Source organism: Argentina silus (genome assembly GCF_951799395.1).
Source record: "Argentina silus genome assembly, chromosome: 18".
Classification (NCBI taxonomy): domain Eukaryota; kingdom Metazoa; phylum Chordata; class Actinopteri; order Argentiniformes; family Argentinidae; genus Argentina; species Argentina silus.
In genome coordinates, this window is record NC_139672.1 from 15,471,535 (window position 1) to 15,486,534 (window position 15,000).

A 15,000-nucleotide genomic window follows, 5' to 3' on the forward strand; every position below is an offset into this window, starting at 1 on the left:
CGTGCGTGTTTGTGTGTGCGTGCCTCTGTGTGTGTGCCTGCATGTCTGTTTGTGCCTGCATGTCTGTTTGTGCGTGCCTGCGTGTGTGTGCGCGTGCCTCTGTGTGTATGCCTGGGTGTCTGTTTGTGTATGCCTGGGTGTGTGTGCCTGCGTGTGCGCCTCTGTGTGCGTGCCTGCATGTGTGTGTGTGTGTGTGTGTGTGTGTGTGTGGAGCGTAGAACCTACCTAGGTTAGCGTTGCCATCCCTCTTCTTCTGGGTCTGATCCACCTCCTCCTTGCTCTTGGGAGAGTTGACGGACTTGGAGAACTGTTTGCGCACCAGGAACGGGATCAGCTCTCCCCGGATGGAAGAAATAGACCTGCAGGACAACAGCTTAAATGGTTGGAAAGGGTACCTACCAGGGGAGGCTGGTGGAGGTAGAAATCGGAGGACGGGGCTCACTGTAACGCACAGAACGGAATGAGGAATGTTATCAAACACATTCCTCATTTCGCTCCGTGCATTGTAACGAGCCCCGTGCCCCACCAGCCACCGCTGGTACATACAGTACCAGTCAAAAGTTTGGACACATCTTCTCATTCGATGGTTTTTCTTTATTTTTTACAATTATTTTCTACATTGTAGATTAATACTGAAGACATCGAAACTATGAAGGAACACATATGGAATTATGTAGTAAACAAACAAAAAAAAGTGTTAAACAAACCAGAATATGTTTTATATTTTAGATTCTTCAAAGTAGCCACCCTTTGCTTTGATGACAGCTTTGCACACTCTTGGCCAGTGTGTGTCCAGTCTTTTGACTGGTTCTGTCTGTATGTCAGCTGAGAGGGGAACTCAGTATAACACTCATGTACTGTGTCACATTTCACCTCCATTCAGGCTCTGCTGTGGAGTCATAAAGCTCAGTGGTGGTTGAGTCAGGTTTCCTCACGGTCAATCAAAATGAAAGAGCCAGGAAGTGAATGTATGTATGCGTGTGTGTGTGTGTGTGTGTGTGTGTGTGTGTGTGAGAGAGAGAGATGTGTGTGAGTGTGGAGGGGGGGGGGGGGGGCTGCAATTCCTTTGAGTCCATGTGGTTAATATTCAAGTTCTGAGAGGTTTTACAAGACCTAACTCAGGTTTATTTACCCGGCTCACGAGGGTTTGGGCTAACCAGACAAGAAAAAGAACGAAAATAAATCAAGAGCACAAAAAAAAAGTGAAAGACATCAACAACTACACAGAACACAAGTTCACAACGTCCCGCCTTACAGGTTAAAAAGGATCAGGCTAAATCCTGTTCTCTAAACTCTGTAAGAAGCCTGTAGGCTATTTAACTGTTCTCCTCTCCTCTCCTCTCCTCTCCTCTCCTCTCCTCTCCTCTCCTCTCCTCTCCATGTCCCTCTCCATCTCTCCTCCTCACTCTCTTCTTTTTTCTATTCTTTTAAGGGAGATTAGAATTTCCATCTGAATGCGGAGAATGAAACAACAGTTACTCTGTCCATTTTTCTCCTTGAGTGCTTTGCAGCGGCATGGCTTCAAGAGAGAGGGAGAGAGAGGGAGGGAGAGGGAGAGAGGGAGAGGGAGGCAGAGGGAGGGAGGGAGAGGGAGGGAGGGGGAGAGAGAGAGAGAGAGAGGGAGGGAGGCAGAGGGAGAGAGAGAGGGAGAGGGAGAGAGAGGGAGGGAGAGGAGGGTGGCAGAGGGAGAGAAGGAGAGGGAGGGAGGGAGAGGGAGAGAGAGGGAGGGAGAGAGAGAGAAGGAAAGAGAGAGAGGGAGAGAGGGGGGGAGAGAGAAAGAGAGAGAGAGAACGTGAAAGAAAATGAGAAAAAGGGGGCCGACTAAAAAAAAAAAGAAAAGAAAAAAGTCAACCTTCTTTGATGAGAGAAAGAAGAGGGGGGGGGTGGGGGGGTGGAGGCACTAGTGCTTTTGGAGTCTCCCGTCCCGAGTCGGGGAGGTAGATTAGAAGAAATGATATTTATATCAGGAGGAGAGGGGGGGGCGAGGCAGGGGGGAGGGGGGGGGGGGCGGACGACGACTGCGGCGGCGAATTAAAATGTCAAAGAAAAGGGGAGCAGTGGGGGAACAATGGCGTGTGACGCGCACGTCCCTAAATCCCCCAGCAGAGGGGCGCTAACGAGCGAAGAGGGCACTGGGAGAGAGACAACATAGGCCTCTAGTCAGAATAACACCTGCTCCTATTACCCACATCACTTAAAGGCACTGTTGGGGGACTTCTTCACAATCCATGTTTAACTAGCATAAAGAGACGGGGGAAGGGGGGGGGGGGGGGGGGGGGGGGGGGGGGCGCTATAGCAATTACTGGTCCCATTTCTTCTCATTCAGGTCCGCACTCTTGACTGCCTACTGTGCAACCTAATCAACCACAGGATCATAATACCCACAGTAACGCCGTATACCGGAACGGCGGCAAAACAATAACATGTTAAGTGGCCGATAAGCAACAGAAAGCGTGACGTCCGTCATTGTGGTGATTGAGGGCTAACGGGCTAGCTTTGACACAGGGCAGGGGGGGCTAACGGCTACTAGCTATGACAGGCTAGCTTTGACACAGGGCAGGGGGGCTAACGGCTACTAGCTATGACGGGCTAGCTTTGACACTGGCTCACATGGGGCTAAAGGGCTAACGGCTACTAGCTATGACGGGCTAGCTTTGACACAGGGCTAAAGGGCTAACGGCTACTAGCTATGACAGGCTAGCGTTGACACAGGGCAGGGGGGCTAATGGCTAACAGCTACAAGCTATGACACAGGCTCCTCACACAGGGCAGGGGTCTTAAGGGTTAATAAACTGCTCCACTGGCACATTGTAAAACAAATTAACACCTAAGCAGAAATACCTAACAGGCCCTAAGCATTTCCTACACACACACACACACACACACACATTCCCACACACACGGCAGAAGGTCAGCGTCATATTTGCGTAGAGTACATCTACAACAAAATGATGTCTTGTCCCCCCCCCCACCCACCAAAAAAAATATATATATATATTTTAAAAGCTCTCACTTGTTTTCTGCGAGGAAGTCGACAACAGATTTCTTCAGGCAGTAGAGGTGGGCGTCCACAAGGCCGGTCTTGATGTGCATCCTGGGATGTCTGGGGGGGAGAGACAGACAGACAGACAGAGACAGACATGAGACAGAGCGTTCTGCATCGATATAGAGAGGATTAGACAACCATGAGGGACATCTAGTCAGAGAGAAACCAGATAGTGGAACTGCTATTGAGAGCACAGGTTGTAGTTCTACGACTATGGGCTGGTTTAATTCCTGGACCCAGAGGAAGACATACTCCAGGATTACAAGGTAAAAGTACTTTTAAAGTTTAGGGGTAGGGATTATTTTAGGCCTGGAAAACAAGACATGAGATGGAGAGATGGAGTGAGAGAGAGAGAGAGAGAGAGAGATGGACAGAGATGGTATATTATATATAATTATGCGTTCGCTGCATCTATAAAACACAGCAAATACATCATACAGTCTCTCATAAGCAGACAGCCAGGCACTGTACACACACTAAAGTTAGCAAAACAAAACACTATTTTTTTATTCTTGTTTTCTTCACCGGATGCTTTTTAATTACACTACATACTCTGGCTTACATCATCAAATGGAGCCTTTCATTTCCCCTTTCCATCCTCCCCTTTAATCACTCTCTGTAAAGGAAGAGAGTGTAAACAGTCATTTCGAGAACCAGAACTGATGTAAAAGTCACAGGACGTCATCACCGCCAACATCTGTGTATTGTCCTCTACCAGCCACCGTAGTCCCCTCCTTAACCCCCCCTCGTGCCATGGCGACCCCCCCCCCCCCCGGCGGGCCAGGCAGGACAACACTAACTAGTCAGATGCCAACACTACCGGACCCCCCACCTAGTTTTACGGTCTGCTGTTGATATGACGATGTTAGGGGGCTAGGGGGAGGCTGGGGGGTGGGTAGGGGGAGGCTGGGGGGAGGCTGGTGGAGGCTGGGGAGAGGCTAGGGGGAGGCTAGGGGGAGGCTGGGGGAGGCTGGTGGAGGTCAAAATCGGAGCACAGGATCATTGTAATGGATGGAACTCGTGTTTGATACCATTCCTCATTCCATTCCATGTAGACAACGCCACAAGAGTCTCAGCTTGTCCCTGTTGCAGAAAGCAGGGGATGTTACTGTGGGCCTGGGGGCCAGGGGGCCTGGGGTGCCATGTCCCAATGTCCACACCAGCATGCTACACTTGCATGCTACACAGAATTAAGCTATGCACTAGCCATGAATTCTAAGTGGAGCACTCGTGTGGACACTGAAACACAGCCAGACACTCTTCGGTTCAAGATTCGGGTCGTGTGTGGGATCATCGTTAGTATCAAACCCACACCAGTGACAGTGACTAAGGTGTCAGCCATGTCCCTGGTGTGGACTCAGCTAACTGGGCTGGAGGTCCGGAGGTCTGGGGGAGGGGGGGATGACTCATCCACTGCCCCACCACGGTGATCAGAGTTGGGGAGCACTGCCTGACTTTACGACCTGGAGGGTCTGTCAGGCTGGCGCAAACAGCATCCAGTCCTCCCCTCTTTAGTTAAAAAATGTGACATTTATGATGCGAGACCATAAGAAAACCATCTCATCTCTGCTCTGGGGGCCCCCCCCTCCGACACACACACACACACCCACGGAAGCACACGCACACACACACACACACACACACGGAAGCACACGCACACGCACACACACACACGCACACACACACGGAAACACACACCCCTTCCACTTCCTCGCCTGCTTTCTTGGGTGAAGAATGTGATTTGAAACATTGAGAATGAGTCAGGAGGAGTGTTTGGTGTGCAGATCTCAGAACCAGATGCTGAGGGGATAAATCAACGTGTGTTAGCGGGGGACGGAGGGAGGGAGGGAGGGAGGGAGGGAAGGAGAGAGGGAGCGGGGAAGGGAGGTAGGGAGGGAGGGAGGGTAAACAAGCGAGAGGTAAATTATGACAACTTTGAGCCGTTCCATTAAACAGCACAGAGGGGCCATGTGTTGGATCCACCAGCGGGGGGAGATGGAAACGGAGACGGAGGGAATATTCTAGAAGAAACGACCCCAGACCCACATGTGGTCCCAATGTGCTCCTCCACGCTAGAACAAACAGGTTGTCATATCCTGAACGGGTGTGTGTGTCTGTGTGTCTGTACGTGTGCGTGTGTGTGTGTGTGTAGGCTTAAAGCAGGATTTATGGGAACACCCAGCATGTGACATCATTGTTTGGCACCTGTGGGCAGGCAGGAGAGATACCCTGGATTACTGTACTGTAACGAGAGGGGTGTGTGTGTGTGTGTGTGCGTGTGTATGTGTGTGAGAGCATGCCTGCATGGTGTGTGTGTGTGTGTGTGTGTGTGTGTGTGTGTGCGTGCGTGTGCGTGTGCGTGTGTGTGGTGGGGGGGGGGCTACAGTCGACAGGTGCCCTTTATGAAGTAGGACACACCATGGTTAAACACAAGCAGAAGGTCACCCCCAACTGGACAAGGCTTCAACTACAAAACCTGTCACAACACCCTATACACCGTGAGAAGTGCTTATAAACGGCTTGTGAAGCATCTGTGAAGGTCTTATAAAGGCTCTAGGGAGGATTCACGAGGCCTGAGTGGTAATGGCGTGTGAAGCCACTATGTAGGTCTTATGAAGGCTCTATGAAGGCTTCGTGGATATGAAGGCTCTATGAAGGCTCTATGAAGGCTCTATGAAGGCTTCGTGGATATGAAGGCTCTATGTAGGTCTTATGAAGGCTCTATAAAGGCTTCTAAGTGCTAATTCCTTTTAAGTGGGAGCGGAGATGCACCACACGAGCATTAGTCGTACACGTTGCGTTGCGTTGCGTTATGTAACGTTGTGTTCAGTTGCGTTGTGAGTTGTGGTGTGGTGTTGTGTTGCTGTGTGTTGTGTTGCTGTGTGTTGTGTTGTTGTTGTGTAGCGTGTTGTTGTTGTGTTGTGTAGCGTGTTGTTGTGTGTTGTTGTTGTTGTGTTGTGTGTTGTTGTGTGTTGTTGTTGTTGTGTTGTGTAGCGTGTTGTTGTGTTGTTGTTGTTGTGTTGTTGTTGTGTGTTGTTGTTGTTGTTGTGTTGTGTAGCGTGTTGTGTAGCATGTTGTTGTGTGTTGTTGTTGTTGTGTGTTGTTGTTGTGTTGTGTAGCGTGTTGTTGTTGTTGTTGTGTTGTGTAGCGTGTTGTTGTGTGTTGTTGTTGTGTTGTGTAGCGTGTTGTTGTGTTGGCGCTTACGGCCCTGTGTTTCCAAACAGCCACACCATGTGACCACTGCTTCCTGTAACTGGCTGATGAGAGAATCAAACATGTGGAAAGGTCCTCAGGCGGCCCGGGCCCGGGCCAGGGTGACCTCCAAACAGCTTAATGACTTACTACTAAAAAACTCAGCGTGCGCGGTGTGTGTGAATGTGTGTGTGAGTGTGTGGGCTCCCCTGTACGAGCGCATTCCAACATCCCTGCACTGTGAGGTCATGTGTAATGGTTGTTGTTGCTTCTGAGAGAAGTGTTGCTTGATGAGTAACCGTCCACTTGAATGACGACTTGAATGCCAAGGCTTTAGCTCACCGGGCTAGCACCGTGGCGTCACTGAGGAGGCCCGGTTCGAACCGGCCGCGTCACATCCACTTCTCTCAGAGACTAACTACTGTGCTACATAGGAGCTGGTCTGTGTCAGCTATGGGCCCAAGGTCACGCACACCCAGCCAGCTGTGCTACACTAGGCTTCAGCTCTGAGGGCTAACACAGTCTGGTGGTGGGCAGGAGACCCGGGTTAGAAGCCAGCGGGTCACTTTAACCAGATGGGAGACGACAGAGGCCCGTCTGTGTCAACAGAGGGGCCCGGTCAAATACACTCCAGCTTCTATGGTACACTGGTCTCACTATGGGGTCTGTTGGACTGGAGAAACTGGGTTACATGAGAGATAGTCTAGAAGAGTGTGTGTGTGGTTGTGTGTGTGTGTGTGTGTGTGTGTGTGGTTGTGTGTGTGTGTGTGTGTGTGTGTGGTTGTTGTGGTGTTGTGTGTGTGTGTGTGTGTGTGTGTGTGTGTGTATAGAGAAAGAATAGTGTTACTGACGACCTGACTCCTTCTTTGTATTCTCTCTGTGTCGGAGTGTGTGTGTGTGGTTGTGTGTGTGTGTGTGTGTGTGTGGGGGGGGGGGGGTTGTGTGTGTGTGTGTGTGTGTGGGGGGGGGGGGGGGGTTGTGTGTGTGTGTGTGTGTGTATGTGGGGGGGGGTTGTGTGTGTGTGTGTGTGTGGTTGTGTGTGTATAAATACGAGTGGGGGGGGGGGGGGGGGGGTGAAAAGGAGTCCAGACGTGGTGGTTTTGGAAGCAGCAGTTGAATGTAAGCCTTCCTCCTGCCCTCCTCACCTGCCACCACACAACACACTGGAGCTATTTAGAGACAGGACTGTGTGAGGAGTGTGTTTCACGGTGCTCAGGGGACCAGACACATGCTACTGGCTTTGCACTGGGCCGGCCTTCGCCTCATTAAATGCCTAAGTGTTGAGCAGGGGAGGCTGCTGGAGGTAGAAATCGGAGGACGGGCTCATTGTAATGCACGAACGGAAAGAGGAACGGTATCGAACACTTTGGTTTAATAACAATGTGTTCGATGCCGTTCTTCATTCCGTTCCGTGCATTGCAATGAGCCCGTCCTCCGATTTCTACCCCCACCAGCCTCCCCGTGGTGCTGAGTGAACTAGCTAGAACCCCCAGAGTGATTGACCAAATCTAACAACAACATCGAAATCTAACCCAGCTTGGATTTCATCCTAAAATGAGAGAGCAACTTTAACCACATTCACACCACATCTCCGGGAACGACCCCCAGATTCAAGACACAAACAGAGGGGGGGGGTGTTCCAACTTGTAGCCACTCAAAACCGACAATTTCCCCTCAGTCACGAAGCGCGGGGGGGGGGTTGTGGTGGTGGTGGTGGGGGGGGCGCGGTAGTAACGTTTGTAACGACAATTCAACATAAGTCACATAAGCATCCTTGAGTCCGACCAGATCCCGAGACTTTCAAGTTCAGGCCGCGTCCTCTGAGAGAGGAGGAAAACCGTGTACAGTAAAGTCTCTTCACCTGTCCCGTGTTGAGCTGGAAAGGGGAGCGTCGTTGTATGAGAGGAGGCTGGAGGCTTCACACTGTCAGACCCACGCAGGGGTCAACTCATATCACATGTGTTGCATGTCTCCAGCTGCCAGGGGCTCACATGTGGGAATGGGTGGAGAGAGAGAGAGAGAGAGAGAGAGAGAGAGAGAGAGAGAGAGTGGAAAGAGTGGAGAGAGAGAGAGAGAGAGAGAGAGAGGGGGTGAACGATGAGGCGACTAGCCTGGGAAGCAGCCCGGACTGGGGCTGATGTGGGACAGGGGTCACAGCCGTACCAGGGGAGGCTGGCGGAGGTAGAAATCGGAGGACGGGGCTCATTGGAATGCACGGAACGGAATGAGGAACGCTATCTGTTGGCCTGTCCTCCGATTTCTACTTTCACCAGCCTCCCCTGGTCTGCAGACCTGCTTGGTGGTCCACACACAATCTAACATTGGAATGGGAGTCATTGGGAATATTGGCCATAACAGCCTGTTGTGATACTAATATAGTCCGATTTTCTGCTTCCTATAGTATATCTGACCTAAAATGGACTCCAGGTGATTTTAGCGCTGGGAAGCTTCTCACAAGTCACCCCTGTGAGACCATGCAGACCATGAGAATACCGACCACAGATTGTTGTTATGACGTTTATGTTTAAGCTGAAGAAAATCAACTATTTCACTCAACTATTAACTTCACAGACGAGAGGAGAGAGTTTCGACTAACTAGGCCCACAGTGAGGAGGGTCTTCTGGGGAGGCTCAGCAGCCCCCGGTCCCAGGTCTTCAACGCCTCAGTGGTAGGAGGCTGGGACGGGAGCATCTGTGGGCTGCATTCCCATTCCATACGTCAGCCCCCCCCCCCCCCCCCCCCCCCCCCCGTCTGTCTAAATACAAGGAGCAGACAAGTAAAGACTCTGGAGACAGACTCTGGAGACAGCTTAGACACACACACACACACACACACACACGGATGCACGCATGCACATATGCGCACCGAACACGCACACACACGCCACTTAGACACACACACATGCAGATACACACACGCACACGCACACACACAAATACCACACACAAATACCACACACACACACACACACACACTCAGGCGATGAACCAACACCACGGTCAAACCTCCTACGCTGAGGAGAAACAGGGTTAATGGGGTGTGTGTGTGTGTGTGTGTGTGTGTGTGTGTGTGTGTGTGGTATTTGTGTGTGTGTGTGGCAGACTCGAGGCAAGAAACCTTTGACATCGATGCTGAAATAAATAAACCTAAAAACAGCTTCAAGACATCATGAGAGTGAACAAGCTGAGTCCACCTCAGCCTCTCAGCAGCAGCCTCTCCACCTCAGCCTCTCAGCAGCCTCTCCACCTCAGCAGCAGCCTCTCCACCTCAGCCTCTCAGCAGCCTCTCCACCTCAGCCTCTCAGCAGCCTCTCCACCTCAGCCTCTCAGCAGCAGCCCACCTCAGCCTCTCAGCAGCCTCTCCACCTCAGCCTCTCAGCCTCTCAGCAGCAGCCCACCTCAGCCTCTCAGCAGCCTCTCCACCTCAGCCTCTCAGCAGCCTCTCCACCTCAGCCTCTCAGCAGCAGCCTCTCCACCTCAGCCTCTCAGCAGCCTCTCCACCTCAGCCTCTCAGCCTCTCAGCAGCAGCCCACCCGAGCCTCTCAGCAGCAGCCCACCTCAGCCTCTCAGCAGCCTCTCCACCTCAGCCTCTCAGCAGCCTCTCCACCTCAGCCTCTCAGCAGCAGCCCACCTCAGCCTCTCAGCAGCCTCTCCACCTCAGCCTCTCAGCAGCCTCTCCACCTCAGCCTCTCAGCAGCCGCCCACCCCAGCCTCTCAGCCTCTCAGCAGCAGCCCACCTCAGCCTCTCAGCAGCCGCCCACCCCAGCCTCTCAGCAGCAGCCCACCTCAGCCTCTCAGCAGCCTCTCCACCTCAGCCTCTCAGCCTCTCAGCAGCAGCCCACCCGAGCCTCTCAGCAGCAGCCCACCTCAGCCTCTCAGCAGCCTCTCCACCTCAGCCTCTCAGCAGCCGCCCACCTCAGCCTCTCAGCAGCAGCCCACCTCAGCCTCTCAGCAGCCTCTCCACCTCAGCCTCTCAGCAGCCTCTCCACCTCAGCCTCTCAGCCTCTCAGCAGCCGCCCACCTCAGCCTCTCAGCAGCAGCCCACAGCCAGGCTCACCAGGTCACGGGCATCGCTGTTGGAAAGCTTTCTATGCGCTCCTGTTAATAGTGAACAGGGTGCTATTAACACGTATTACTTGGGTGTAAGCGCAGTATGAGTGTGTTGCCTCAACAGTGTGTGTGTGTGTGTGTGTGTGTGTGTGTGGTGTTTGTGTGTGTGGTGGTGTGTGTGTGTGGCCGATTTCCTTTTGCAGGGAAGCGTGCTTGCAGCTGCTGCGGCCCCTCTCTTATTGGGCAGGATTTACAGTGACTCTGGCTCCCTGAAGTATTTACGAGCTCCCAACCCACACCAGCTCCCACAGCCCAGAGCAATCAACCCAGAGCCGTCAACCCGGATCACGCAGCCCAGAGCCATCAACCCAGATCACACAGACCAGAGTAATCAACTCAGAGCCGTTACCCCGGATCACGCAGCCCACAGCAGTTAACCCAGATCACACAGCCCAGACCAATCAGCCCAGATGATGCAGACCAGATCACAGAGCCCAGAGCCATCAACCAAATCACACAGACCAGAGCCATCAACCCAGAACTCAAAACCCTGGCCCACGACTGGTGCTACAGCCCCCAGGCTCATCATCAGCCCAGGACCCAGGACCAAGGCCCAACACACAAGCATCAACCCAGGCCCAGGCAGTCCCAGCCATCAACCCAGGCCCAGGCCCAGGCCCAGGCAGGCCCAGCCATCAACCCAGGCCCAGGAAGGCCCAGGCCCGGCCATCAACCCAGGCCCAGGAAGGCCCAGGCCCGGCCATCAACCCAGGCCCAGGTGCTGACAGGTTTATTAGCCTCTGCTGGACCAGACATCTAACAGATGCAAAGTTCTGTTTTGCACCCTTAAAGACACACGGTGGGATGACACAGCTTAAAAAGCTTAGAGCTGCTTAATGCAAGCAAACAAACGCACACACACACCCACCCACCCACACACGCACACACACATACACACACACACACACACACACACAAAAGAATAAGGGCCAGCACCACAGCATGCACTGACTGCACTAAGCTGGAACAGGAGGTGGTCTGAGAATTTCTGTGGAAAAACAGAGAGAGAGAAAAAGAGAGAGAGAGAGAGAGACAGAGAGATAGAGAGAGAGAGAGAGAGAGAGAGAGAGAGAGAGAGAGAGTCCTTGGTCCTTGTGAGAGAGAGAGGACAGCCAGAGCAGGAGCAGGTCCCTGTAGCTGCAGAGTAATTGGCCGGTCTCATGACGGGCAGAGGGGCCGAGGAGAGCTGTGGTTTTATTAACACTCCCACACACAACACTGGGTTAGTCAGAGCTACACACACACACACACACACACACACACACAACACTGGGTTAGTCAGAGCTACACACACACACACACACACACACACAACACTGGGTTAGTCAGAGCTGAGCAAGCTACCATTGTTCCCTTCAATACTCAACTACACGCTCACACACACACACACACACGCACACACAGATACACGCAGATACACGCAGATACACACACACACACACACACACACACACATGCACACACAGATACACGCAGATACACACACACACACACAGATACACGAAGATACACACACACACACACACAGATACAGAGACACACACACACACAGATAAACACGCAGAAACATATACATACATACATACATACATACATACACACACACACACACACACAGATACGCATGCACGCACACACAGATACGCACGCACGCACACTCACAGCACCCCTGCCAAACCCAGTGGGCTGATAAGGCCTGATAATGCCCCAGTGGAAGTGCGGGGGTCTTGGGAAGGAACCCAGCAGACAGGAGGACCAGCGAGGCTGTGAAACATTACTCCAGGACGCCAGTTTACACGGCTGTGATTCATACTCGTGAAAATGACACATCATTAAAGCGTAAACAGAGTCCAAATGTTAACACGGCGATGAACTGGCCGCAGGCTTTTTACGATTGGCAGACCCTCATTGGTTGTCGCTGGGCCCCGCCCACCTTTCCCCCCGAGCGTCGAAGGCGTTATCAAACTCACTTCTTCATGATGGATTTCCGGATGACCAGCCCCTCGTCCAAGTCCGCCTCGTTGGCCATGAAGAGGAGCCTCTTCCCCGTCTCGTCCACGCCCACAAAGTCCCTCTGCTCGCCTGGGGGAGAAGGGGGACGTCAGGGGGATACAGGGGATACAACCTAACAACCAAGTGACCCGTCCCTAACAACCGTTGTGATGTCGTGAGGTTGCGTTACCTGTCTTCTTCTTGCCCTTCTGGCCGGGGACGGTCTCTGTGAACTCGTGGGCCCTGCTCATCAGCATGGACAGCGTGGCGTTGTGGGCCCGGAACAGGTCCACCACCTCGTGGAGCGCCGCGTCCGTGATGAGGTCACAGCTCACCACCAAGATGTCCGTCTGTACAGAGAGAGAGAGAGACGGAGGGAGGACGGGAGAGGAGGGGAGAGGAGAGGAGAGGAGAGGAGGGGGGGGTAGGGTAGAGGAGGGGAGAGGAGAGGAGAGAGGAGAGGAGAGGAGAGGAGAGGAGAGGAGAGGAGAGGAGAGGAGGGGGGGGTAGGGTAGAGGAGGGGAGAGGAGAGGAGAGAGGAGAGGAGAGGAGAGGAGACAAGAACTTTATTAGTCAATCTGTGACAACGGAAACTATTCTACAGCCGTGATACACAGAGCTAGCGAAGCAGGGGGCTTGACAAGTCACATGACAGACGAGTCACAGTTTACTCATCTTGAAACTCAGGAGAGAAGACAAGGAAAGGAGACAAGGAAAGGAGACAGAGGAGAGCAGACGAACCAGAGGAACCATCAATCCTCACAAACTATATATAGATTTTTTTTTATTCCCACAAACCATTTTCCACAGTACAGTGTACACACAGGAGGACCCCTCTATATATCGTTCCATGACACGATTCTTCCTCATGTAGGAAGGACCACCCTTCAGATGATTTTGAACAGGCATTTAGCTGTCCTCTGGCAACCATCAACAAGTTACCTCTCTCTCTCTCCCCTCCTGACAGAGATGGTTTAAAGTGTTTATTCACTCAGTCCCCTCCTGACACACAGTACCAGTCAAAAGTTTGGACACAAACTTGCCAAGAGTGTGCAAAGCTGTCATCAAAGCAAAAGGTGGCAACTCTGAAGAATCTAAAATATAAAACATATTCTGGTTTGTTTAACACTTTTTTTGTTTACTACATAATTCCATATGTGTTCCTTCATAGTTTTGATGTCTTCAATATTAATCTACAATGTAGAAAATAATAAAAAATAAAGAAAAACCATTGAATGAGAAGGTGTGTCCAAACTTTTGACTGGTACTGTATATGATTTAGAGAGTTCATTCACTCTCTCCCCTCCTGACATAGACGGTTGAGAGAGTTTATTCCGTGCAGCTTTACGTTACGCTCACAAAACCGCGGTTCCGTGGCAGCTGTGACATCCATCTCCGCCACGCCGGCGTGCGTACACGCATGAGCCCACGGAGAAGACGGCGCTCTGTTAAAGGTCCTCGGCGCATGAAGAGTTTGGCCGCGTTGTTCTTAACGACAGTCACAACAAAAATGGGTTTATGGGTGGGGTGGGGGGGGGGAGGGTGGGGGGGGCGGTCGATGGGGGTGGTGGCTGGGGGGGGTCGATGGGGGTGGTGGCTGGGGGGTGGGGTGGGGTGGGCCGGTCGATGGGGGTGGTGGCTGGGGTGTGGGGTGGGGCGGTCGATGGGGGTGGTGGCTGGGGGGTGGGGTGGGGCGGTCGATGGGGGTGGTGGCTGGGGGGTGGGGTGGGGCGGTCGATGGGGGTGGTGGCTGGGGGGTGGGGTGGGGTGGGCCGGTCGATGGGGGTGGTGGCTGGGGGGTGGGGTGGGCCGGTCGATGGGGGTGGTGGCCGGGGGGTGGGGTGGGGCGGTCGATGGGGGTGGTGGCCGGGGGGTGGGGTGGGGCGGTCGATGGGGGTGGTGGCCGGGGGAGGGGGAGAAAGAGAGAGAGAAAGAGAGCAAAGAGAGGATGGGGAGGTTGAACCTCCTTGAGAAAAACTGTGCCCTCCCTTTCCCTAGTCGAAACTCTCCAACCCTCTCCAACCTTAGCCTAGCCTAATCTAGCCTAGCCTAGCCTAGCCCGCTATGCTGCACAGGCCCGGCCCAGCCAGGGGAACCCGCCCGGCGCCCATAAATCCAGGCTGCATCTGTCGTTGTTTCTGTTTGAGCTGTCTGCTCCCCATCTGGGGCGGCCATCTTGGCGCCTGTGGATAAATAAACAGTGTAGCCTGGTGAGGACTGGGCCTGGGGAGGCCAGGCCAAGGAAGGAGGGAGAAAAGGAGGGAGGGAGGTAGGGAGGGAGGAGAGAAAGCCTTGGTCTGGGCCCTGGATGCTTCTAGAAGGCTTGCATGCCTCATTGAAGAAGCCAGGGGAGGCAGGGGAGGGAGGAGGAGGACAGGGGAGGGAGGAGGAGGCCAGGGGAGGGAAGGGAGGCCGGGGGAAGGAAGAGGAGGCCAGGGGAGGGACGGGGAGGCCAGGGGAGGGAGGAGGAGGCCAGGGGAGGGAGGGGGAGGCCAAGGGAGGGAGGGGAGGCCAGGGGAGGGAGGAGCAGGCCAGGGGAGGCCAGGGGAGGGAGGGGGAGCTGCTGTGTTGTTACGAACAGTCAGTCAGCCAGTCAGTCAGTCAGCCAGCCAGCCAGCCAGTCAGTCAGTCAGCCAGCCAATCAGACAGTCAGCCAGTCAG

At 53.4% G+C, this 15,000-nt stretch overlaps 1 protein-coding gene across 1 annotated transcript in view; it reads right to left on the bottom strand.

Annotated features, from left to right (window-relative positions):
- eif2b3 (eukaryotic translation initiation factor 2B, subunit 3 gamma) overlaps positions 1-15,000 on the bottom strand; it is a 32,616-nt gene that overhangs the window by 8,137 nt on the left and 9,479 nt on the right. Inside the window, exons 4-7 of the mRNA XM_083689611.1 lie at positions 12,530-12,689; positions 12,318-12,429; positions 3,014-3,103; positions 215-359 (exon numbers count right to left, since the gene is read on the bottom strand). Of these exons, the coding sequence (XP_083545737.1) occupies positions 215-359; positions 3,014-3,103; positions 12,318-12,429; positions 12,530-12,689 (507 nt within the window). The remainder of the gene's footprint in view (positions 1-214; positions 360-3,013; positions 3,104-12,317; positions 12,430-12,529; positions 12,690-15,000) is intronic.